The sequence below is a fragment of the Myxine glutinosa genome, chromosome 1, assembly GCF_964187855.1.
Source record: "Myxine glutinosa chromosome 1, kmMyxGlut1.1, whole genome shotgun sequence".
NCBI classification, from domain to species: domain Eukaryota; kingdom Metazoa; phylum Chordata; class Myxini; order Myxiniformes; family Myxinidae; genus Myxine; species Myxine glutinosa.
In genome coordinates this window covers 59,319,495-59,347,016 of record NC_136261.1, presented here as the reverse complement: position 1 = coordinate 59,347,016, position 27,522 = coordinate 59,319,495, and the positions used below count along the sequence as shown (strand labels likewise).

The 27,522-nt window shown below is 42.7% G+C and overlaps 1 protein-coding gene across 6 annotated transcripts in view; it reads left to right on the top strand.

Moving 5' to 3' along the window:
• The window catches only part of LOC137424508 (dual specificity protein phosphatase 8), a 52,696-nt gene extending 26,017 nt beyond the window's left edge, over nt 1-26,679 (top strand). For 4 of the 6 annotated variants that reach the window (XM_068112054.2, XM_068112063.2, XM_068112073.2 and 1 more), the window contains 4 exons: nt 18,082-18,245; nt 18,353-18,512; nt 24,002-24,125; nt 24,533-26,679. In XM_068112054.2, coding sequence (XP_067968155.1) covers nt 18,082-18,245; nt 18,353-18,512; nt 24,002-24,125; nt 24,533-25,424 — 1,340 coding nt within the window. In that variant the 3' untranslated portion in view covers nt 25,425-26,679. Of the gene's footprint in view, nt 1-14,340; nt 14,392-18,081; nt 18,246-18,352; nt 18,513-24,001; nt 24,126-24,532 lie in introns of all 6 variants that reach the window. The other 2 variants (XM_068112046.2, XM_068112038.2) reach the window with 1 other exon arrangement.
• Nucleotides 26,680-27,522: the final 843 nt, after the last annotated feature.

Sequence of the window (27,522 nt, the reverse complement as noted above, 5' to 3'; positions counted from 1 at the left end):
CTGGACAAAATAAGTTGAAAAGTGCTGGTCGTACTCTGGTCGTACTCTGGTCGTACTCTGGTCGTACTCTGGTCGTACTCTGGGTGTGCATGGGAATGATCTAAGTTGGGATGGCCACCTCCAACTAGAAAAAGGTAATTATGCGTTGGATGGTACTTTTATGTTAAAGTGGGTACCGTAATTATCTTAAGAAGAAGTGGGTAAATTATCATATAGCTGCTAATGTACTCCTGTATTCCTGGACAGAATATTTTGAAAACTGGATGTTATCGCTAACAAAAAAATCCCACTCCCAGAAGTTGCACAACACAAAATGAATTTTCCCACTTTGCCGCTTGCAGAGGGAGCGGTGTATCTATCTTGAATAAATTATGTACTTCATAGACATGCATGTGTTTTGCTGAAGAGAGGGTGGAACTTGGATTGCATGCGTATCTACCCTCAGTTTTTTTGTTTGTTTGTTTTTTGTGCCCCATGCCCTCGCGCTTAGGAGAGGAGCAGTGCTTTATTTGCCCTCATGCTGAGGGGCAGAGCTAGAGTCCCTGTATATAGAGAGTTGTGTCAACTCAAATTTGGACGCCATTTTGTGTCTAAGTGTGTCGGATTAGATATACATGTACATTCGCGATATGGGGTGATATATTCTAAACCTGCTAAAAAAAAATTTACTACACATATTTCGTCTTATTATTACATACAGGTGATATTTGTTTTGTCAAAAACTCAGCTATTGCCGTGAAAAAGAGATGTGTGGTGATATTAAAAGTGGTATGGCAATGCATATTACAAGCCAACACTGCATATAAGAGCTAACATTATAAGTAAGACAAACCAATGCTGTCGTTCTCTGAATTTTAATAACTTTTAGAAAGGAGTGTGGGCATATCCAATATTTTTGTGGGTACACAATTTGTGGGTACACAAATACACCTGTTTTACTGCATTAATCACCGAGAAATATTGTATGTTTTGGGAACGATAGCTGTCACCAGGTTAAATATATAGGGATTGTCCAATGTGCAAAATCTTCCATCACTACAATTTGGCCATAAATCCCGGGGTGGGAAATATTTGAGCAAATATGCCACAAGACGCATGAGCACTGTACAAAGCAAACAATAACTCATCAAATTTTGGACGTATGGATGGCTGCACAACCCGCAAAAAAATTGAGCAGGTCCCCCCCTAAAATTGCTTTTATGATTGCCGATTAGGCTAAAGATTTTAAACCAAAAAAATAACTTGCCTCGGAATAAGTTTTGAATGGACGGACAGACAACTGAAAACAAAACGGACCATGGGTTTCCCACCCCTATAAAATCAAAATTAATTCCCTCTGAAAAAGTACAGTGACATTGCCCGCAGACTACCCAACCGCAGACCAGGCAATGTCACTGTACCGGGACATTTCATCAATCAATGACAATATGCGGTCCGCGAGGACTACCCGAAAAAAATTGAGCAGGGTTCTTCCCACGGAAATGCCTTTTTGGTCAGCTCCTTGAAGATTATAAACAAACACAAATCACTTCCCTTTAAAAGGGTTTTCAACGGACAGACAACCAAAAAAAAACCGAGCAGATAGAATTGCTTTTGAACATCGATCATCAAGCGGCGTGGGCCTACCTGGCAGAGTCTCGAGGAGTCGATCGCTTTCCAGCTCTTTCGTCTGACTTTCGCTTCCCAAATTTGTCTTCTGACTTTATCACTTGGAAATCTATACATCTTATATTTCCCAGATTGGTTTGAACAACCAAAAGCAGAACAACCAGTCATTTTGTTTGGCAATAAACAACATTCCCGTACCAAGCTGACGTTCACGCACGGTGAAGTTAGACACAAAATGGCGCCACGAAATCACGTGACCAGAAATCTCGGGTCAGCGCATGGCGCAACTCTCTTTATACAGGGACTCTAGGCAGAGCATTCTGTTCCTTCAGGCTGAGAGGGGTGGAGCTTGCATCAAGCAAACCTGGTTTTATATAGGTACGAGCAGATAACCCGGTTCTACTTGGCTGTTGTAAGGGAATTCGTTCCCATTCGTTCCCATTAGTGTATGGAATATTTAGGGAGCATGTTAGGAATGTCCTTTGACAGCATAATAGTCACCAACTGTTATGACTGCACTAAGGGGTGAAGTAAATCAATGAAAAGGTAATTATACGTTGGATGGTATTGACTGACAAGTTTGTGGTTTTATGTATATAATATACTGTGTATTTATATATATATAAGGGCATTGCCCGTACTATATCTATATCTAAAATTATATCCCCCCCCCCCCCTCTATTTACATGAAATGGTTTGGTCCAAAGCGAACGGCTTGCGAGTACGGTGACAATCCCCCCCCTCTATTTACATGCAATGGTTTGGTCCAAAGCGAACGGCTTCCGGAGTTTGGTAAAGAAATCGCCATCGCGTGCACAAACGCGCAGGAAAGCGAATGAATCGCAAATTCGGTTTTATTAGTTTTAAAACATAGTTTAACGCCAACATAGTTTGCAAACGTGAAATAAATGAATACGCTCTCAAATGTGCCGTCCGAGGCAGAGTGTGTCCGCCACGTTCGGCACACGCGATCGTTCGCTGCTCTCTGATTGGTTGAATCGTTTTTTGGACATAGCTCGGTAAGTAATTGTCCGATTAATATGAAACCTTGAAAAGGCACATCCTCGGGTCCCCAGCAATATACCTGGCAAGTTAAAAGTATATCGGACCCGTGGTTGTCGAGAAACAGCGGTCACAGACAAACAGACGTACAAATGTACAGACAGAGATTACTGGAATTATAGATAGACTAGGGCATGCCCGTACTATATATATGCCCGTACTATATATCTATCTAAAATTATATCCCCCCCCTCTATTTACATGAAATGGTTTGGTCCATTCGCAACGCCAAAGCGAACGGCGAACGGCTTGCGAGTACAGTGACAATCCCCCCCCTCTATTTACATGAAATGGTTTCGTCCATTCGCAACGACCACAGAACCCCCCCCCCTCTATTTACATGGAATGGTTTGGTCCATTCGCAACGCCGGCACACGCGATCGTTCGCTGCTCTCTGATTGGTTGAATCGTTTTTTGGACATAGCTCGGTAAGTAATTGTCCGATTAATATGAAACCTTGAAAAGGCACATCCTCGGGTCCCCAGCAATATACCTGGCAAGTTAAAAGTATATCGGACCCGTGGTTGTCGAGAAACAGCGGTCACAGACAAACAAACGTACAGACAGACAGACAGAGATTACTGGAATTATAGATAGATATATATATATTGTATATATACTAGCTTTGTATATATACATATATATATATGTATATATATATAAACATATATATATATATATATATATATACATATATATACATATATATATATATATATATATATATATATATATATATATATATATATATATATATATATATATTGTTGCCGATCCCGGGTTCGTCGACGTACTAAGGGGGGTTTAGGCCACTAAACTCGTGGTCGACGGATTGCTAGGCAATTCCAGCCGCCGAGCCCGCAGCTGCGCGTGGAAGGGTTAACGGTCACAACCCGAATACCTTCGGACACATGCAGCCGTGAGAACGGGGACTGAACCCCGCACGAGTCACGCTGATTCTTGACCCCCGAGCGGTTGTGCGTCGCGTGGCCCACGCCGTTTAGGATATCGAACCCGATCGAGCGGTTTTAATTTGGGGCGATGCAATGTCAATATGGGAAAGGACAATGACGGCCAGGGTGGAAGTACCAAGCACAGGATTTATTCACGATATATACAGAACATGGACAAAGCGAAGAATCTTAACGGCCTTACCTATTTTCCCATAAAAGGGCACTCATTCGTTCGGGGAAGGGGGGGAGGATGGTAATGTGCGAGAAGCGTGGCGGCTTCGTGCCGCTTGCCTGGATGGGCTCGGTCGTGCGGCTCGTGTGAATGGGCTTGGTGGACGAAAGCCCCAGGGCACCAACAGCCGGAGATGATCGCGGCAGGGACGACGATCAATGACGTACACGTACCAGGAGCAGGAACCAGAGGAGAATTCAGTATGCTGGAGCCAAGCGAGTGAGTATAGCAGGAGCCCAGCGCGCGCGAGAGAGTGTGTCTGGGCCGGGTTTTATAACCCCCCGAAACCCTACCCGAATGTTCCATGGGTCTCAATTGGCCGACGGGGGTCACGTGACGTGACAGCCCCTCATTGGTCACTCTCGGCCACTCCCTTTAGCTCCCATTGGTAGCAGCTCTCATTGGCCACTCCCTTTAGCTCCCATTGGCTGCTCACTGCTCCTCCTTCAGGCCTGCAGTGCCTGGCCTAGTCCCATGACGAGGCACCTTAGGCTTCAACGAGGCCTACTATCATCCTGCCTGCCTCAATGCATACTAACACTGGAAACGTCTATGCTTTACATTTAATAAGAAATAACTAACTATAGGAGGATACATGTTGTGGTGTAACTAACTATAGTGGGGTTGCCTTTATTCACAAAACTGCAACTATATATATATATATATATATATATATATATATATATATATATATATATATATATATATATATATATATATATAATATATATTATATATTATATATATATATATATATATATATATATAATATATATTATATATTATATATATATATATATATATATATATATATATATATATATATATATATATATATATATATATATATATATTATTATTATTATTATTATTATTATGGGTGTGAGGGTAGGTAATGAAATACCTTAGTCCAGAAAGAATTGTGTAGGTTTAGCGTGCTCCGTATGCCACAAAGCCACCTCAATGTAAACTAAGTAGGCCGAATGTCTGTGTAAGCATTTGTGTGTCTGTACGAGGGGCGAAGTAGTGTTATTTAGACAGGGTCCATAAGGATAAATTCCCCAGTGTGTGCTTGCCATCCTGTGGTTGTCCCTCTGTCTTTATACTCTTCAAAAAGCCATGCCACAAAAAGCTCCATTCACCCACAACACCATCATGCCGACAAAGACCCGAACATTTGCCGATCGGCAAGTAAACCCCGCCCCTGAACATCCTCGATGGGCATCAAGCAGGCCGTGAGGCACAGCCCCGAAGGGAATGATTGGTCGTGGAGGTGCCTATGTGCGCAACCTCACCACAAAAATGCACACAACCTGCAATTACATGAATATCAATATTTGTAGGCCTCCGCATTCACTGGTCGGACTATAGAGGTCTTACATGAGGTATCATTGAGCATTATTGTCCCCCGTCGCACTGCGGAGCGAAAGGGGGACTATGGTTTTCCCCTCCGTGCGTGTGTCCGTGTGAACATGTGTAAGCGAAGGACCGAATTCTAATTTGGTGTGTGGGTGCAACCCACATCAAAATCCAAGGTGGCCGCCGCCATGTATGTCTGACGCCATGTATGTCTGAACCTTGTGAGCGGAATATCTTGAAAGAAAAATAAGCGAAGTACCAACTTCTCTTCTGGTCTGTGGGTGTATCTAGGCATAAGGAAGAACGCTATTGAAAATTGGGTCGCCACGTCAAAATCCAAGATGGCCGCCACTATATATTTTTCTGAACCTTGTGAGCGAAAAAATATCGTGAAAAATAAACGAACTACTAACGTCTAATCTGGTGTGTGGGTGTATCTACGCATAAGGAAGAACGCTAGAAGAACGCCCTCTCCCTTCCACACATCTCCCTGCTCTCGGATGTTGTGTTTGTGTGCTTCCCCTTCTCTCCCCATCTTGTCTTCCGCTCCCTCTTTTTGGGTATTTTGTCTGTCTGGTTGATTTGTTTGTGAAGTAAATGTTAGCTCTTTCATGAGCCTCGATGTAGTATACAAAAAAAAAAAAAAAAAAAAAAACGCTATTGAAAATTGGGTCGCCACGTCAAAATCCAATATGGCCGCCGCCATGTATGGCTGAACCTTGTGAGCGAAATATCTTGAAAAATAAACGAACTACTAACTTCTAATCTGGTGTGTGGGTGTATATATGCATAAGGAAGAACGCTATTGAAAATTGGGTCACCACGTCAAAATCCAAGATGGCCGCCTTGCATCTTCCACTTTGTCAACTCACATCACTTCAACGAAGGGGGACCTAGGCGTAACGCTTGTACGTGATGTGGTTACGATGTTCACCCCGTTTATACATAATGGTGCAACTTGCATTTTTATAGGAACATATGTGGATATAGATATACATTCATGAAAAGATTGGGGAAGTGAAAAAATTTGGGAAATGGGGGGATGATATTTAAGCAAAGGAAATTTAGAAAGATAAGAGCATGGGAAGGTTGTTAGGGGATTGGAGTGAAGGGAATGGATATGTTTAGGGCTGATGAGATAAAGGGGAGGATCGGAGGGGTGGAGTGGTGTCAATAACGTCTATTTTTGAGGGCCCTATGGGTAGGTTTCCCCAGATTGAGGACGACGTAAGTGGGAGATTTGAAAGTATACACTACTCACAATAAGTTAGGGATATTGTGGGAGTGAGTTTTTTTTTTGTTTTTTTTTTAGGGGTTAGGGTTTGGGTTTTGAAATCAAGAATGCTGTGTTTTTTCACACTCATTAATAACCATAGAATTAGGACCAACAACTTTTTTCAACATAATTAATACACAAAATCAACCACACCGAAGAACCTGCCAATATCCCTAACTTATTGTGAGTAGTGTATGTTAAGGATATATGTGATTGTGAATACTAACTCGGATGAGATGTGGTGACGTTGTGGACCTGAGATTGTGGTGCTGTTAATCAATGATGGGATAAATTTCTTGCAACATTTAAAACTAAATTGGAATGAAGTAGCAAAACCTTTGATTATGTAATGGTGAGGTATAACGTGCAGATTTTTAATGGTTACTTTATTTCTTCTCCAGTGTGTTCCAAAATTTGATCCCAACCATGAAATGGCCAAGTTGGGGTAAAGGAAGTAAGCGGATATTGGCATTGGATGAGGTGTTACCCCCCATCCTCTCTGCCAGTCCCACTTGGACTGTCCCTCACTCGCACTCCGCGTCAGGGACAGCACGAGCAAGCGTGAGGAGCTTGTCGAGCTCATGAAGGCTTGCTTTGTAGTCATGACAATACGGCACTGTGCTCCGGTATAGTTTCCCCTTAATACCATGCTCCCAACTTGGGGATAAACCCGAAAAGGAAGCGAAGGAGAGAGCATAATCATTCCGTCCTTGCTGAACTCGTCGGTATTCGGCCTGCATTGTAGTGAGGTGGTGATTTTTCAAGATCCTGTAAAGATTCTTCAGCAAATGTTGCATGGCTGCCAATTTTAAGCATGTGCACATCAATTTATTTAGTACGTGCTTCTGGTGGAGTTTTTGATCCCAAAAAGTGTTGCAATGCTGCTGTTGTGCTTTATGTGATATGTCGGCAAACACCCTAAACCTGGAGGTGAAGCTCACAAAATGTGTATTCCTATTTCTAGGATTTGGAATTGCCTGACCGTCATGCTCGCTAATCACAGCCGTACTCGTGCATGCCTCTTGCTTGCCAAATACATTTCAGGAAAATGAACCCAGCACACCCAGCGACCAAAGTTAGCATCCAGAGCTCTCCCACTACACATCCCCTCCACTGGGAATGGAGTTTTTATGACGTGTGTATCGTCATCGACCGTGCATACAACCGGCCCCGTGCTGTTGCAAACATTTTATGCACCATTTGATGGTACAAGTACTTCTGCAAACATTTTGATGGATAGAGCAAGTCGATTCGTTACTTCGATGCAGTTTGTAACTGAGGAATGGTAAAAGCGTCTTCCCTTGGTCAATGAATGTCTCTATACACAAATTCATGTCTCTCAGGGTGGGTCAGCAAACGTGATTATTTATTTATTTATTTTCAATCCCAAGCTCCACTTTTAGAAACAAGTGCCCCCGTGACCCAAAATAAGTTTTGTCAGCTGCTTTCCCAGTGAGGTCGCAAGATTGAGAAGGCCCTGCCTTATTTATTACTCAGGACTTTTGCTGTCATATAGGCATCATTGCCTCCAGGTGACCAAAATATTTTCACCACGCGACAAAAAGTGAGTACATTTTAGAAACACCTTCTGTTGTACTTCCTGGATATGGCACTTGGGGATTTGGGTAATGGGGAAAATCCCAGCATATGATATCCTAAATAATTTTTTTTAAATCCCAAACTGGAACTTGCTCCTTGTTTTGGGGTTTTTATTTTCGCTTAGCTACTTCAGGGTGGATTATGAATGCCAAGCTGTCATGAGTCAGGTCCAAGGAATGTGCAACGAGGGAGGGGCAGCACACTGTGAAAGGAGCTGGGGGGAACATGCAGGGTGCGCCAGCCGCACGCATTCCGCACGAGCACCCAGCGCCTGTATAGCTGTTTGCACGCGAGGACGGCAAAGCACATCTTCCTCTGTGTACATCTCTTGCACAATCCGACGTACTTGTCCACATCTCCATCATCGTCTCATTAACATTAATGGCGTCTTTCACTGCAAGCCTGCATCACATCCATATTTCTTCGATATAATCCGTTTCTACACGTCCTGATCATTGTCTGTGTCGCCTCAAACCAGCATCGTATCCAATTTCCATCAATATTATCTCCACCTGCATATTAATGTCCATTTCTACCATTTCTGTCACGTCAAACCTATATCGCATTCATTTTCCGTTGACGTTACCTCCACCTGCGTATACATTTCCATCATTGTCTCATTACCATTGCCTTTGTCATCTCAAACCTGGTATTGCACATATTTTCTGTCGATATCACCTCCACGCGTACCTCAAATCTTTATCATTTCCACTCTGCATCATCATCACCACCTCTATCCATTTTTATCTGCATCTGCATTGTTCCCCTTTACCATCCTATCGGCTGTCATCTGCGGCGTCCCCTCCATTATCTTTATTGTCTTTGCATGCATCTCCTCCACCTCCTCCACCTTCGTTGATATTGGCCTCATTTTTCATCACCACCACATTCACAAAGTAATTTACGTTTTTCCTTCTCATTATGTCTAATCCATTAATTTATCTATCTAGTATACGTAGTACAAATAGTAGACCCTATAAGGAAGCATGTCGATTGCTGCTGCATCTGAGTTATTATCCATTATAGGTTTTGATTCCGGTTTATTATTGAATTATTTTACGCTAATCTGAAATGTAGGCAAATGCGGAAGGGAAATGCGGAACGGAAGTAAACGCAATTTGCCAACTCTAGAGATGGCGTCTTCACTTGAGGCTTCCTCTTTGGTTGTTACGTGAATGCAAATGGCGAGTCGAGTACTTTGCGTACATTTCTCCCCAAAAAATTTTCTCCTGCAATTTTATTTTATTTTTTTCAAAAATTTCCTCCCCAAATTCCTTTGCGTACATTTCCACCATGCATTTCTCCCCAAATTGATCCATCTTATAAATGTGGGCATCCAATAATCCAGTTAAATGTGCACACCTTTTGGTGAAAGAGCACACGCATGAATATGGGTAATATACACATCTGATGTGCTTTACAAGTGCAGACGAGATCAGCACCACACTTACGGTTATCATGGCTAGGGCCTTTGTAACACCCAAAAATGCAGTCGAATGACGGATGAAGAGTGAATGTGCTGTCTGCATTGAAAACACAATGCTACGCATGGAAAGCTCCTTCCTGATTTCCTTAGGAATGCACTCCTTAAGGATGAGAGTTGAATTTCGTGGTTTGTGTCTGATGTGTTCAATGGCTTGGTCCTAAGATTGGTTTCTATAGAATATCGAGACCGATCAAAGGAAACGATGTGAAGGCTGTTTTGGGGGAACCAGGTAGACATGAAATGGACGATACATATAGGATGTGCGTGAAAAGAAAAGGGTGGCTAACAAGACAATTTATTGTCTTAATGAAAGTTCTGATGTCATCTGATATCCCGTTTGATACCCCGCCTCTGTAATTTCATGGATTGACACAGTGGATATAGACGAGACTCCAAATGAGGGAAGGTGGTTACAGAGGCCCAACGGTGATGACATTTTACTGCCTTGCAGGTTCAAAGCTGGCTGAAAGGGAAGCAGTATTAAGTATTTGAATTATCAGCTTCTTGTAATTATTTACTTTTGCTGTTGTTAGATTGTTGATAAAACCCAACTGGCTGCCCCTCCACCCAAACTGGTCTGGTTTACATGTGGTGCCAGTCCACTGTCCATTGTTTGTCCTACATTCTTAGCAGCTTGAGCCACAGTCACCCGACAATGCCTAATTAAGCTCCAAAGCATAATTGTAATTTCAATAGTCAAGCCAATGCCCAACAAAGGCCTCTTTTTGGAAAAGACAACATAACATGGGTCTATATTACGGATACAACAGCAGACTTAAAGGAGCTACTTACATATTACTGATGCAAAAGAGTGGTGGGAGTGGTGGGGTTGGGAATTTACAAAAGGAAGAGATTAGGGAAGGATTTGTAAAAGGAAAAGGGGGAGGAATTGGTAGTGAGGGGACGGAGGTTTATGAAAAAGGTTGTGAGAAGATAGAAAGTAGAGGGGAATTGCTTGTAGCCCAGGAGAAACAGGGAGGGGCTCAAAATTCTACCATTTTTGCAAATCGTCATGTCGATGGACCTTCAACATTTCCTCCCTCCGAAGGACAAAGTCCCTCCATGACACAATTCCCACAATAAAGTAGTTTTAGTCTGATAAGATCCCTCTGCTCAGAAAAAATTCCAGGCCTAAACAGCTCAGCTTGAAGGCAATGCCACTATCCTGCCACTGATAATTCAGTTATTGTAATCATCTCTGTTTTCAAGCACTCATCGTGCATTTTCAGACTACTTTTGGCATTCAAACTTCCTCGAAAATATGAAATTCCTGTTTGAGTCACAACTTTGATGAAGTTGTTTTTTATTTTTATTTCCTTTCTGATTGCATGTCCACCCTTCCTCTTGACCCCCAAACCCTTTTCTACTTCTCTTGCATATTCCCCTTCACAACCATGTACTTGTCAAAGGAGTATAATTCCAAAGAACAAATTCAAGTCTCTCCGATGCACGATATACGATGATGAAATCATTTACTATGTTCTCCCAGCCTCCTTAAATAAATAAATTAATAAATCTTAGCTACTGCGGAATTTTTGCATACCCACATTTGGGGACATTACCTGACCACAAAGTTGGTGTGCAAAGATATAATATGATCCTATCATTTCAACTTCACCTGAGGGCCATATATTTATTTTGTACATGGGGGGGGGGGGGGAGGGGGGGTTGTTGGGTGGGGAATGAATGAATGATCGTTTTAAGGCCATTTTCCCCGCTAGAGCGGGGGTTAGGCTTGCGGGCCCCATGACAATCATGGTTCCCTGTTTGAGGCAATGTTGTTATGGCCGGATGCCCTTCCTGACGCCAACCCTTGGTCACGCTCTTACGATGCCCAGGGATATGGTGTACCTATTCTAAACCGGGGTACACACCGGGATCATTCATCCCAGCAAGCTGGTACTCAATTTGCCGACCTCGGAAGGATGACAGGCTGAGTCAACCCCCCTGGCGTTAATTCAGCGATCGATCGGGATTCGAACCCAGGATCCTCGGATTACCAAGCCAGCACCTTAACCGCTAAGCCAACACCAGGTGGGGAAGGCACCATAGAAAATCCCTTTCTATTCCATAGCCCATAAAAATTATTTCTGTTCCCAACTACGTTTTCCCCCAATAATTGCCTCTGAACATGTTTGACAGGTTTGAACTGCTCTGTAAAGCCTGGTATTGGGTTAACGGTTAAGGTGTGTGGCTTAATATCTCGGGATCCTGAGTCCGAGCCCCTGTCTGCCGTTGAAATAACACCAGGTGGGTTGATTCAGTCTGTCATCATTCCGAGGTCGGCGAAATGAGTACTAGCTTTCTGGTAACACTGCATCAGTGGCACAGCCACGCTTCCCAAAAATGATGCAACCAGCAGCCACAGACTGCATACAAAACAACAACAACAGCCCTGTGCAACAATCTATGAAATAGATTGTACACAACAAAGCTGTACACCTATGAAATAGGTGTGTTGGGAGGAGTATGCTTTTGAGGGTGTATTTAACTGTTAAAGGTTAAAATAATTGTTCCCAGAGTTTCGGCTCTGATGATGCTTATTGAAGATCATTTTAAGGCATGTTTGGGTTGTGAAATTTGTAGTAGTGTTTGAGGTGAGTGCACATACTTTGTGTAACAAGAAAACGTGTGACAATTAATAAATGAAGAAGATGTGTTGGGCACCCATTGTAATTATGCCGCTTAGCGTTCATAAAATTGATTGTTTATTATACAATTATGTTGTTGTCGCAGTTCTTGAATTGTATTGCTTTGTATGCTTTTCTCATCCACTACATGGCTTTAAGGGTCTGACAGAATGATAGAGGTAGCACAGTGATGCCTGTGTTCTGATTTTTAGGCCGTTGCATCACAAAGTGCGCTGTACCTCAAATGGATGTTAAGCTGGTCGTCTCATCTGCGAGAATTAGTTGGTGGATGTTGAAGTCCACGGTATCCTTCGCGAAAAGCAAACTCTCAAAATATTACCCAAAATCTGCTGCAGTCGAACGTTGGGACTGGCCGACTGGTTTGTGAAAGACTTTGGCCAAGATTCCACCTTGACAGAGCCCACAAGGAATGTGGGATTATTTGGAGCTGTTAAAGTAGTTGTCGTAGTCATAGTCGTAGTTGTAGAAGTCACCTCATTTGAAGAATAACAACCCCCTGGTACCTTTTTGTTTATCTGATTGTTAGTAACATTGTGAGACAATGTCCAGGTAAATTTAAGCTTCATTGCTTAAATTGTGTTATCACAAATGAAACTATTTGCATTTGTGTTTTGTGCATCACCCTATTAAAATTATTTGTATTTTTTTTTTATACAAGATCGAGGCTCGTGTAAGCTAACATTAATCACAAAAAGACAAACTGACACATAAAACATGATAAAGGGAGTGGGAGACAAGATGGGGACAGAGAGGTAAGCACACAAGTACAACAGTAGAGAACAGGGACATCAGGAGATCTGTGGGAGGGAGAGGGCTTGGGGGAGCAGGTCTGGGCATGGGAGGGGGCGGGGGGGGGGGGGGGGGAGAGGTATGAAACACATGGACACTGCTAGAACTTCCAGGAAAGAAGTCGGTATTTCAAAAAAGTGGATATGGGGTGAATTAACGGGGGTAGAAAAGATCAAGGTTTTGGATGGGGGAAGATAAGAGATGGTGGTGAACAGCTGTTTTTAAGACCTGGAGGGATGAGTGGGATTGAAGAGAGTGAGGGAGTTTGTTCCAGAGGCGGGATAAAAGAGGAATGAAAGAGTGAAGGTGTGAAAATTATCTTCATTCTTGTTGAACATAAAACTAGTCGAAACAAATCTTAAGAGCCACATGCCACTTAGGAATTAAGGGTCATCACAATCATCATGATGTGGAAGATCATCATGAGGAGAATCATCATCATGATCATCATGAGGAGGTGTTTGTGTACTTTTTTTTATCGGTCCATAACACGGACATCAACAGATAGACAAATCGGCATATGGAACCAGAAATCTCTGAGCATCATGAACTAAGTGCTCAGAGGGGGAACTCCATCTTTGCTTGGAATGGCATGAGAAGACGACTGCACAGATTTAAAAGGCATAGAACAAGGTAGTTCGTGGGTGAACAAAGAGTCAGGACCTCGGAAGGCAATCATGGTGCAGGTTATTGGATCAATGCTGTTACAACGACCTGCAAGTCTTTAAAGCCAATCACCTAAACAGCCAACGAAGCACTACGTTGTATATATTAAAGTTTCCATCAAAGGGGTTATTTATGTGTTCCTTTGCTGAGGGGTGAGGGGAGAAGTCGGGTGAATGGAGGTGCAATTTTAGAAATGCAAGTAATTTTGATGAAAATAAGAGGGTGAGGGGGTAACAGTGGATATAAAAGAATGTCCATAGGGGGCGAGTGCGAAGTACATGGTCCCGAAAAGGTTGCCACATGGAGATGGTGGGGACCAGCCACTCGTGAACAACATGACGCGCATCTACGCAAAAGGTGAATGAAAGCTGACGAAGGCAAATCATTTCACAATGTGTGTTGGATAGGATGCAGGAAAGGATTATGTAATGCGCGCAACACAATGGCCATTGTCTGCAAAGATGAGGCGAACGGCAAAATGGTGTCAACGGATGCGAGCGTTGACCATCAGGAGGAAACTGGCGTGCTGACCCGAGATGCAGACTGTGGGGTGTAGAGATTTTGCGTTGCATTGTAGAGGGTGCAGGGGGTGAGGTTTACAGTAGTATAAAACAATGCTGCAATTTGTGGTTGTACAACCTTTTTTTTTTTTTTTACAGGAGCATGGGGTGACGATTGGCCTGGTTTCTCTGCCAGTGGAGAAACTGCAGGTAGTGTGGCCTAGGTGGTGTAATAAACACTGCACATTTTGTCACAAAATAACTTATTGCTAGGCATGTTGCATTTCCTCTTTGCTTTGCGATTGCAAATGCACAGCCGTGATGCCCATTTTAACGCATTATTGAATTTTGAGAAGTTTGTTGGCGTGCAAAGACCTTGGGGACTCTTCTTTTTGGCAGGTTTATTTGGAATATTAAAAAATTAAAAAAGCAGGACACCTTCCATTTACTTTATCCACATTTCCCCGTTGCCACAACAGCAAACCAAACTTTTTCAAAAATTCACAATTTATGCATCAATATCAATAGCTTTTATTCCTTTTCTAAGTTGCACTTCTTTTTTCTACTTCTTTAACGGCCACAATTATTCCCAACTTCCTATGGGGGAAGATTGGCCCAAGTCTGGCATTTGACTAAGTTTAGGGCAAGAATTTGGAATTGGTTCAGGGTGCCGGTGATGGCTCGCCTACTCTTCACAAAGAAGACTGTGACATTGTGGGATCTTTAACATCCGCCAACGAATGCTGTCAGATGGGTCACCTGTGTAACGTCCATCCGAGGTACCAGAAATCTCTGAGCTCTGATGATCTTCCAGAAATCTCTGATGATCTTCCACATCATGGCACATTGATTAATCACCCAGCCTGAGAAACACAGGAATGATAGTTTATAGCTTGACCGAGATTCAAATCCAGACAGCTTTGAGGTGAATGTGCATACCTGCCAGTCCCTTATGCCTTTAACGGTCCTAATTATTCCCACCTTGTGGGATTGGCCAGGAAGGGTTGGGTGTGTGTGGGAGATTTTGTGCCAAAGTCTTTTTGGAACAGGCGGGCTTGGCCTGACAATCAACTGTGGCAGGAACTTGGGTGCTCCAGCGATAACTCGCCTCCTCTTCGTGGAACACGTGGGATCTTTCAACATCCACAATGTCCACAGTGCTAGCAGACGGATCCTCTGGCTTAAGGCTCTTCACCTGACTATTGCACAACAGCAGGATGACGGTTTATAGTTGGGTCGAGATTCGAACCCAGGATAGACGGCCCAGAGGGGAGTGTGCATAACTCCAGGTGATCCTGGCAGCCCCCGAAGTTCCATTGTAAGTTCACTATACAAAGTACATTTTCACAAACACAGGCCTGCTAAACTATTAATGCATTTGACTTGGCTTTGCCTGCTCTCCTTGCACATGTTCGTTGAAACTGCAGAGGAAAGGCCCCGCCACGAGATTTATTAAAGCGGTGGGATGCTGTAAGATGTAGAGATTTTGTTATTGTGTGCCAGGCAGTGACTGGAATTTATTTTGCGGATGTTAAAGTACATTATAGCGTGGCATCTCTCGTGTTGGAATCGATTCTACGAGAGTTCAATGCTCGCCTTTGTGCACCAAATAGGAAACGTGTTGTAGTTCAAGGGTTGTTCGAGCTGTGTTCCCTCAGAGTTCCAGACTTCACACTTTAGCTTGTGGCAGCAACTGGCTATTATAAAATGTATTCATTTCCTGCAAAGAGGTTACTTACTGGCTTTGATCACTTACTGGCAAGTCACCTCCTGATTGATCTTTGTCCTTGGACAACTTACTAATCCCAGTTTGTTGTTATGAACATTCTCAAAATGTATACATTATCGACGTAACGTCAGTCTGGTATCTTTGCAACAATATGTTGGTGGTGATTTTTATTTATTTATTTTATCCAGAAATCTCGGCTCATGGAAAAGGTAAATGGCAGAGGGCAGCAGGTTAACACACTGACTCTAAAGGGTCAAAATCAAAGGGAGACGAAGTAAAATTTGCTGTTCCGCTAGCAGTAGAGGTGTTGCCTTGGGAGAAAGATGGCCGACGGATTTGTTATGACTTTTACTGCTTTTGTGAGCAATAAAGCTGCTGCTAGTGAAAGGTTCCCAATGGAAGTTTGTAAATGACTGATGGTTTGTAAATGCCTGTGAAGTTGCGGAAGTCTGTCTGGTAGAACGAGCATGTGGGTTCTTTCTCTCTGCAGACGTTGAAATGGACGTACGCGTTGCATTTGCAACCTATGCTTCTTGGCTCTCGTGACATTCGTGGATCGTCGGTGGAACAGTTGCTTTATTGTCCTGTTTTTAATGTATTGAGTGAAATGGCACAAAGTGGTGGTCTTATCATTGGCAACATGATGTGATGTGATGGTCACGTCGTGCGCCAGTAACAAATTCCGGTGCTGCGTTGGGTAAATTGCAAATACATTAATGAACAGGATTAAATAATTAATTGACATATATTGGAAAATTACACACCCAGACCAGGAATTAAACCCAGGTCCTCTGGAAAACCGTACCAGTGCTCTGCCACCTGACCTATTTGGGCGACCCTGACCAAGTATGCAATTTTCCCACACATATGATTGCCGTTCTCTTTCCGTCAATGCTTCCGTGGCATTCGCCACCAACCATAGGAGCACCAACGGCCTGAAAGGAGCACCAATACCCATAGGAGCACCAACGGCCTGAAAGGAGCACCATCAGCCATCAGATTCCTGGTTTGGGCATGTAATTTTCCCACATATATAAATTAAATTGCAAATTTGGTTTTGGAATTATAACTGGGAGGCAAATAGAGTATAACAAATTTTAAATCGAATACATGAAACGGTCAGAATTTAAGCAAATTTGGATAAGTGATATTCAAATAATCCAGAATAAAGGCACACAATAACCTCGCCAATTCATTTCCGTTAATGAAAGCAAGCGGTTGGTAAAGTTTTGAATTAGCTCAAAAGTTTGTTGCATCTCCTACCCCATAACCTTCACCTGTCCATGCACCACCAGATTTGTGTGGCAGGACAAGCACAGGGCTGGCAGGATGGTCTAGAGGTACACAAACGTGCCTCTGTGAGCTGTCTCGTCCTGGTTGGAATCCCGACCCAGCTATAAACTGTCATCCAGGTGTTTCGCAAACCGGATGATTCAATGCATCATTGGCATTGCTACATCCCCAATAAATGCCATGTTCTGCATACAAAAGGAGGAGGAGGACAGGGCTTTGCACATAATGTGTTCACAGTTGGAGCATTGAAGACACAGGACAAACATACATCTTGATTGTTTGCCAAGAAGCCGATTGTGTGGGAATTAGCAAAAGTTTATCAGTCATTTACACAGTTGAGTTGTGAGCTCTTGTACTTATCTTGGTCTCAGAGCCACTCTGTTTCTAATCACCATTTCAAATTTTTTTTTTTTTTTTTTTACATTTACACACTGGACGTGTCACCTTTTGCTTGAATTTCCTCTCCCCATGCCTCTTTACTGCCACAATTTGGTTTTTTTTATTAAGGAATAATAATTAGAGATTTGAAAAATAGTCCAAAGCATGGCTTTGAGAACTTTATTTTCCCCATGGCCGGAACAAAGCAGTCCACCATCTCCACCCCTGTGACCTATGCCCCCATTTAATTTATCAGCAAAAATGGCGCCAAGCGGCTGTCAGGCTGACTCGGTGTCCCCAGTTCGCACCCAAGGCCAAGGTTGAATCCATACCGAATGTATTGCCGAGATGTTGTTTATCTCGGGGCTTTCTTAGCCAGGACGTTGAGAAATGCTGTAAAATATCATTGTGTAACTAAGGTAAAAACATCAGCAACTCCTGGAACTTTATCAACTCATTTGGACTTTAATTGACACTCTTTTTGTCACCACCTTCCTCAGGAAGTTTTGCATTCTCGGCGTGCTACCCAGGCCTGTACGAGAGCCGCGAGGTTGGCTTAATTCAGGGTTCCATATCGCAGCCATGCTTGCCAGTGTCCAGCACAGGCCCGACCCGCATTCTTCCGCATCTATACCTGGGCTCCCAGGCTGATGTTCTGGATGAGGTATGCTCGTTGGACGTTGTAAGTTTCTCAAAACATTCTCGTTGGTTGTGTGGTGTTTGAGTCATCGGTCAGTATTTATGCAGTAAATCATACTCTGTGCATTTCAGGAACTGATGGCTCAGAATGGCATAACATATGTATTGAATGCCAGCAACACGTGCCCACAACCGGACTTCATTGCCGAGGACCATTTTCTCCGAGTGCCAGTCAATGACAGTTACTGCGAGAAGATCCTCCCATGGCTGGATCGCTCGGTCGATTTCATTGGTAAAGTTTGAATAACCCGATGTGTGTGCACTTGTGATCTGCCACAACAAAATGAGTCGAAAGTTGTATAGAGCGTTAGTTTTCAGTTAAGGAAATAATGTGATCGAATGATGCTCTGAATTGGCCATTTTCAGGTGTTTACACTTTTGGAGAAACTCCTCTGCTTACTGTCTGGGCAAATGTATTCTTAAATATACATTAATAATTATTTATCAATTTGTTTGTTTGTTTATTTATTTATTTCTGCAGTAGTTGGTGGGTAATGGCAAAGAGTTTGACCGATGAGCAACCCAGGACGTAATTGCTCTTTCCTTTAATTTGCGCACTCTACATCCACGCACCGTATCTCGTCAGAAAGCCGACATAATTGGGAATCCTCCGATGAAGGCAGCTTCATGATAACTACTATAAACTAGAACAGCACTCGGTAGAGCACGTACCTCTGCCAGGCTGAACAGTTTTTGTATCCCACCGATAGGCCGGATCTGGATCCAGACCTGAACTAAAATGTAGTCTGCTTGTTCTTGTCACCTACCAAACTCATCCACCAGGTTTTGTCATAATCTGTCCACAACTTTTTGAAACATCCTGCTTTATATAGTTTTTGGCCCCCATATATCTCTCAATGGTGAAGAATCACTTTTTTTAAAGTCTCATATCCGAATTCGGACCCGAATCTTCACCAGAATTGAATCAATTTGTCCTCGTCACACACACAACCTACCCAACCAAATTTCGTCCAAATCCATCCATATCGTTTTGAGATATCCTGCTCACAGACAGACAGACAGACAGACAGACAGACATACATGCATACAGACAAGGGTGAAAACACAACCTCCGTCCACTTTTGGTGGCAAAAGTAACAAATCGGTCTCGTATCTAGGAATGCTGTCTGGATTCCTGATTATATGACTCGCCATGAGCAGTCACGTGGTGGGGAAGGTTATTGCCTCATCCAAAATTATCACCACGTGTTTCGGGGTTTTTTTCATGAAAAAAATTTTTTCCTCAATTTTCTCTGCAAAGACTGTCTAAATGGTCGGCAATAAGCTCTGTGGTGTCAAGCAGATGCAAGGACAACCTCTGCGATATTCCCTAACTCTTAACTGATGTAGTGATTTCAAAACTGCTAGTTGGTTCCCTGGAGAAGCAATGACACAGGCTGATCACCATTATTTTATTGATCCATTGCCATCTGATAGTAAAAGTCATGGTGATGGACGCGATACTGATTTAAGTGCCCTGGGTAATGAATGCTCAAGCCACCTGTACTAACATTGGGCCTCCTGCAAGGATGGTGGTGAGGAAGAAGCCAACTGGAGCTTCTTTTCTTTCTTTTTTCTGTTGTTTCACTCGTTGGTTTTTTTTTTGTCCAAGGATCACAAATGAATTAAGATTAAAAATCTGATTAAATGAAGTAAAATGTATGATTTGTGTAATGCTGAGGATTAAAAACAAACAGATTATGTGAATTGAAACAAATTCATCATTTGAGCATTTGCAAACCTCAGCCATTGATTACCTCCACCACTTATGGTAGACTGAGGTTATGTTTCACCACTTTCTGTTTGTTTGTCTGTGACTAGGTAATCTCAAAAAGTTGTGGGTGGAATTGGCCAAACTTTGGTGGATAGGTTGGGTTGGGTGTGTGACAAGGACAATTCATTCAATTTTGGTGAAGATCTGAATCCGGATCAGATAATTTTTTAAGTGATTCTTCACCATTGAGTGATAGGGCTAAAACCGAAATACAACACAATATCCCAAAAAGTTATGGACAGATTCGGACGAAACTTGGTGGGCATGTTGGGTGTGTGACAAGAACGAACCTATTCGGTTTTGATGAAGATCCGAATCCGGATCCGGATACGAGGTTTCTTAAAATTTCCAAAGTGATTCCTCACCTTCGAGTGACGGGGCCAAAAATTATATATATATATATATATATATATATAAATAAATAAAATGATATTTCAAAAAGCTGTGGATGGATTATGGCAAAACTCGATGGATGAGTTGGTTAGGCAACAAGAACAAGCCAATTCGATTCTGGTTAAGGTCTGGATCCAGCCTATCAGTGGCTAAAAAACGAACTGTTCAGCCTGGCGGAGGGGTGCACTCTAATGAGTGTTGTTCTAGTTTCACCTGCAATATTTCAAATGTTAAAGAAAAGTCCATTTGGAATAAGTCCAACGCGATGATGCAATGGGAGCATACTTGCTTGCCTTTGAGCTGTCTAGTCTGGGTTTGATTCCCAACCCGACTATTGCGTGCCAGATTGATGCCCTGCAGGCAAGGCAGGGTGTTGAATCACGTCGATTGATGCCCTGCAGGCAGGGCAGGGCGTTGAATCACAGTGCGTCATCCCTCAGGTGGATGTTAAACTTGTTGTCCCTTGCGATCCCATTAGTTGGTGGATGATAACTTTTGAATACAATACAAACAAGAAAGAGCAATCAGGGATTGCAGACCCTCACCAGGACGTATTTTCAGTTGTTTTTAAGGCTGTTCTGTTAAAACAAATATGGCGGCCGAACCACGTGACCAATGACGTCATCATTAACATATTTTATTCACCATGGAGAGTTCTTTACAATGAGTCATGTCTCAATTTTTTCTATGCAGCACTTTCGGAGATATGGAGGTGCAAAGTTTTTCCAAGATGGCGGAAATACCACGTGACCTTTGACGTCATAATTATAATTCTAAAATTCCACAGGTGGAGTTTCACCTATGGTGAAAATTTCCTGTCAATCGGACCCACAGTTGCAGAGAAAAACATTTATTCTGTGCGGACAAACAAACAGACGCATATGCCGTCATCAACACGACGTCATCAAACGGTTTATGCCGTTTGATGACGTCGACGTTTATGTGCCCACAGCAACGTTTATGTCGACGAAAAGACGCATACGGTTTATGCCGTCATCAAAAATCGGTCAGAGACCGAGGACTTGCCGGAATGTACTTTTTTTAACGGCCATTTTTGAGAAATATGGCGGGTGACCGATGACGTCATCATTATTTGTTTTCAAAACTAATTTATTTCTAGATTATGCTCAAGAAATTTCATCTTGATCAGATGAAGTTTTATACTTGTCGAATTAGGACGTCAAAATGGAGGCACCTATGACATCATCATTAACATATCTTATTCCTCATCGAGAGTTCTTTACAATGAGCCATGTCTCAATTTTTCTATTCAGCACTTTCGGAGATATAGAGGTGCAAAGTTTTTCGGTTTTTCCAAGATAGTGGCCTAACCACGTGACCAATGACGTCATCCTTATTTGTTTTCTAAACTAATTTATTCCTAGATTATGCTCAAGAAATTTCATCTTGATCGGACAAAGTTTTGTACTTGTCGAATTATGATGTCATAATGGAGGCACCTATGACATCATTATTAACATATATTATTCCACATGGAGAGTTCTTTACAATGAGCCATGTCTCAATTTTTTCTATTCAGCACTTTCGGAGATATAGAGGTGCAAAGTTTTTCGGTTTTTCCAAGATGGCGGCCGAACCACGGGACCGATGACGTCATCATTATTTTTTTCTCTACCAGTTTATGCCGACATGGCGCTCAAGAAATTACATCTTGATCGGATGAAGTTTTGTACTTGTCCAATTATGACGTCATAATGGAGGCACCTATGACATCATCATTAACATATTTTATTCCCCATGGAGAGTTCTTTACAATGAGCCATGTCCCAATTTTTTCTGTTCAGCACTTTCGGAGATATCGAGGTGCAAAGTTTTTCGGTTTTTCCATGATGGCGGCTAAACCACGTGACCGATGGTCATTATTTTTTTTCTCCACCAGTTCATGCCGACATGGCGCTCAATAAATTGCATCTTGATTGGATGAAGTTTTGTACTTGTCGAATTATCGAATTATGATGTCATCATGGAGGCCTTGGGCCGAGAGAGTTAAAAATTGGGCACAGTCTATTCCAGGGCAAGACAAATATGTGTGTAAAGTATGGCGATGCTATGTGCAATGATGTAGACGTAGTACTGCGCACAAACACACACAGACAGACAGCTGAAAAATCGGTCAGAGACCGAGGACTTGCCAGAATGTACTTTTTTATCGGCCATTTTGGACAAATATGGCGGCCGAACCACGTGACCGATGACGTCATCATTACTTGTTTTCTAAACTAATTCATTCCTAGATTATGCTCAAGAAATTTAATCTTGATCGGATGAAGTTTTGTACTTGTCAAATTATGACGTCATAATGGAGGCACCCATGACATCATGCTTGACATATTTTATTCCCCATGGAGAGTTATTTACAATGAGCCATGTCTCAATTTTTTCTATTCAGCACTTTCAGAGATATGGAGGTGCAAAGTTTTTCGGTTTTTCCAAGATGGCGGCCGAACCACGTGACCGATGACGTCATCATTATTTATTTTTTCTCCACCCGTTTATGCCGTCATGGCGCTCAAAAAATTGCATCTTGATTGGATGAAGTTTTGTACTTGTCGAATTATCGAATTATGACGTCATAATGGAGGCCTTGGGCCGAGAGAGTTAAAAATTGGGCTCAGTCTATTCCAGGGCAAGACAAATATGTGTGTAAAGTTTGGCGATTCTTTGTGCAACGGTGTAGACATAGTACTGCGCACAAACAGACAAACAGACATACAGACAGACGGACAAACCAACCAACCAACATACTTGCCGGAATCTTTTCCGGCAAGTAACAAACAAACCCCCATGGGCATAGTCTATTCCAGGGAGAGTTCTTTACAATGAGCCCCCATGGGCTAACCCTAACCCTAACAACGGACTCAAATGCAATACCCTCTCCTCTGGTGAGGGTAATTATTTGTAAACACCCTGAACAAATTGCAAATTCCTGTGCAAATCACCTTCAGTATAAGGCCAGGTCAGCCAGTGCGTAAAAGACCTGGCCAAAAACTTTCCCTGGCTGACCCCAGAAGGTGGTGGCAGTTGTTGTAGTAACAGTCATATCGAAATTTAAAATGTTTTTCATCAAAATGAGCCACAAACTCTCCAGCACAAGTCATCGTGTCCTGACACATGATCAACCTAATTCGCATAGGCTTTTCCAATTACATTGGGCACAAACCTAGGGTGAGGAACCATCTTTATGTGTGAAAATATTTAGATATCTCCATTATCAATGCCCACTGTTAAAGTGAGTGCAAGAATACAGGACCTAATCTGTAACACTCTCTTTTGCATTCTTAAAAGTCCCAATGTATGTGATGTCATCATATAGTTGGCAGTTTTAAAGCTTATTTACTGAAGATTAAGGAAATGTACATTTATATAATCCAATCTAAAGTCAAAAATGTTTTCTGTGACTTCAACTCATTTCATTGTGGCAAGAAAAATTTATTATTTCACCTGTAAAATGAAATGTATTTCTTCCGTTAAGTTGTAGTGAAACAAAAACTGATAAAAAACCCCTTTCCTCTGACGTATCGGTGCCATTGCAGACAAGGTTAAAGTTTCAAACTGCCGAGTTGTGGTACACTGCCTGGCAGGAATCTCTCGCTCGGCGACTCTTGCCATAGCGTACGTCATGAAACATCACGGCCTGTCATCAGACGATGCCTACAGGTAAGCACTTCAGCACAAATGTAAGGCGAAAGCCCATTTTCATTTTGTTTTGCCCAAATGGAAAATCGGTTTTTTTCAGGAATTGGTTGTGAAATAGGTGATCAAACCCAAAGTAGGCAACCTAGAGGAGCTTGGATAAACAAGCCCCCCCTCTAAGTTTTCTACTTTGGGTTTCATCCCCACAAGTGTGGGATTAAATGGCAAATTAGTTTTGGAGTTTTGACTGTCGTACTTTCGAGCATACTCAACTTCGAAAGCTGGTTCATCCCCTTGTTTGATCAATAACTTTACATTGAAGGATGATTCAAAATTCCCTGTAGATTCAAAGACTCCCTAAAAAAGAAAAATAAAAGTTGTATTTTGCTCACGAAATGCCAAAGTTTTAATTATCAACTTCGTGCTTCCAGATTTGTTAAGGAAAAGCGGCCATCCATCTCACCCAACTTCAATTTCCTTGGCCAGCTGCTGGAGTTCGAGAAAGTGCTCTGTGGTCAACGTGAGGCGAATCGACAGGGACCCGCTGCAGATTTGTTACCAGATGCTGGCTTCCTGTCTCTGCAAGATGGCAGCGGTGGAGCAGAGGGCATAAGCATCGCTTCATTGCCGCATCGAATCAGTACACTCCGCCTCTCTGCGACTGACAGTTGCCTCGATGGAAATCGCCTCAAGCGGTCTTTTGAATTTGGAGGATCTGTTTTAGCAACGACTGCAGCAATGGCGCGAAGCCACCATGTCGGAATGTTTGCTTCCAGCTCCTCTGAGGATGGTTCGAAAGTCTCGCGGATTGGCGGCCAGGAAATTGGTGACACAAAGACGGCGACAATTGAAAGTAACCCTGAAATTGGAACAGATCCACCCGATCCTTTGGCCAGCAGGATTTCGTTACAAAACGGTGATATGCTTCGGCCTCAGCTGTGGTTAAATTTGGCGAGTCCCAGTTCCTCTGCCATGCAGCAATTCCCTGGTACCTGGCGATTTCCTGACAGTATGCTTAGCAAGGGGACAGTGAGCAATGGTGGCACGTATGCATTTAACTATGGCGGCGGCCCCGCAGAGGTGCGGCTGCGAAGCCACGTGCGGTTGGAGAACTCCGTGAGTGGCACGGCAGGCACCGAAACGCCGAGAAGAAGCTGGCATGAAGGGCTGAGCTCGGTAGCTGAGAAAGGCTTCAAAAGAAGGAGCTGTCAGCTGGAATTTGAAGAAGGCCTTGCGGCAGAAGTACATGGGCGAGACAACTTGCCAGCGATCATCAAACGATCAAGCTTCTCGGGTAGCATGGAGATCATCGAAGTATCTTGACAATGGAAACTCTCTGAATGTTTCCCTTTTTTGGAGGTTAAAAAGAAGCTGCAGGCAGCAGAGTGTCTTGTTACTTTATAATACTTTGTTTTTCATTGGAGTGGAAGGTAACGTTGTGAATCTTCGCTGTTGGATAACAAGACGCGAAAACTGTTTGCACAGCTCGTTGGACCTCTTAACCTAGAAACTAAATTGCTGACGTCTGGCATTTCAAATCAAAAATGTCAAACTATGTTCAAGAGATTGTTTCTTGGTGGATGCAAGGATCCAATTGTTTAGTTTGTGGTAGTAAATTGTCTAGATGTTATAAGGTGCACACTTGGTAGCATAGGTGAGTGGGCTGAATGAAGAAGAAGAGGGGGTAGAGAAGCTTAATTATTTGTCTCCATACTACTGTGCTTACCTCAGGTAAACAAACAAGGATACATGTACTGTATTTATCCACCTCGAGTGATTAAATGAAGTAAAAAAAAAAAAAGTCCTGCTTATTTAGTGAATATGTCTGGCGATCTCATCTACCAGTGTGCTCTTCATCGTTTGCCTCTCAACCATCTTCCATGTTGGTTCCAGGCAGGTGAACGAAGTTTACGTTCTATTCAAAGCTTCCTTTAGTACAAACAACTCGCGTTTTTTTTTTTGTTACCTATACCTGGTGTTGGTAGTTCGTACGCAGATGTGTGTGCACACACGTAGCGTTGTTGCACGGTTAAAGCAATGTTGCGAAAGGATAAAGAAAATGAGGTGGTGTCCACAAACACTTGTTTGAATGATCGCCGTAAATAAATGCTTCATATGCTAAGTTAACATTTATTCTCAACTATTTAATGCGAGTTTCTGCCAACCAGAACCGCAGTCACCGTTTTTAACTTATAAAGCACCCCCGCACTCCTCCAATTTTGCTCTCCGCAGTGCAATGTGAATACAAGTGGGTAATTATTAATTGTACGAACGTTTTGAAACGTTCTGATTCGGATGGTGTCGCTCGGACACACTCGTTGGTTGTCAAGGCTGCAACGACGTTTTTTTTTTTTTGCTTTTTCCGATTGGGACTTTGGGAAATGTTTTTTGGTGTTTTGTTCGATTCCAAATGTTCCGATAGTTTGTTAGTAGGGTCGCCGTTAATGTTTGACACTAATGCTTTGTATTTAAATGATTGACATGATTGAGAGTTGCTATTTATTAGTTGACTTTTGGAGTGCTGTTTTGTGTGTGACTTTTTTCCATGTTTAAATAAAACTTGTCTCAAATTAGCGCTCCTAAAGCTGGTGCCATGTTTCGAACACAACCTATCTTTACCAAGCGGGCACTTTGTCTCAAAGACATACTTTTGTCGTGTGTGTGTGTGCGTGCGTGCGTTAAAAAATTTGCACGGTGGCAAAACATCCCCACTTGGCAAATAAAAACACCCCGAAGACAGTCAACTGTTTTCCCCTATGGGCCGGTGCTCCTGCCTCACACCTAGCTCAGCTTCACGCTGTTGAAACCAAAGCTTTCAGAATCATTGGAATCTCCTGCGATGAAGCTTAATCCGAGGGCCTTTCACTCACTCACCGCAGGCAGGTAGGTGGTCTTTCTGTCTTCTACCGACTCCTCTCCGGCCTTGCTCCCCCAGCTCTCTCTGTGCCCCCAAATATTCCTTCAGGTCGCCCGAGATCTGACAGCAACCCTCTTATGGTTAAACTGCCAAAATCAAGACTCTCTATTCACCTTCACTTTCATTCCTCTTTTCTCCCGCCTCTGGAACAAACTCCCTCACTCTCTCCAATCCCACTCCTCCCTCCAGGTCTTTAAAACAAGCTGTCCACCACCATCTCTTATCTTCCCCCATCCAAAACCTTGATCTTTTCTACCCCTGCTAATTCACCCCAGATACACTTTTTTTGAAATTCCAACTTCTTTCCTGGAAGTCCTTGCAGTGCTCATATGTTTTATACCTCTCCCACCTTCCCCGAAGCCTTCTCCCTCCCACATTTCTCTCGATGTCCCTGCTCTCAAATGTTGTGTTTGTGTCCTTCCCCCTCATCCATCTTGTCTACTGCTCCCCTTATTTTGTGTTTTATGTGTCGGTTTGACTTTTTGTGTGATTAATGTTGGCTCT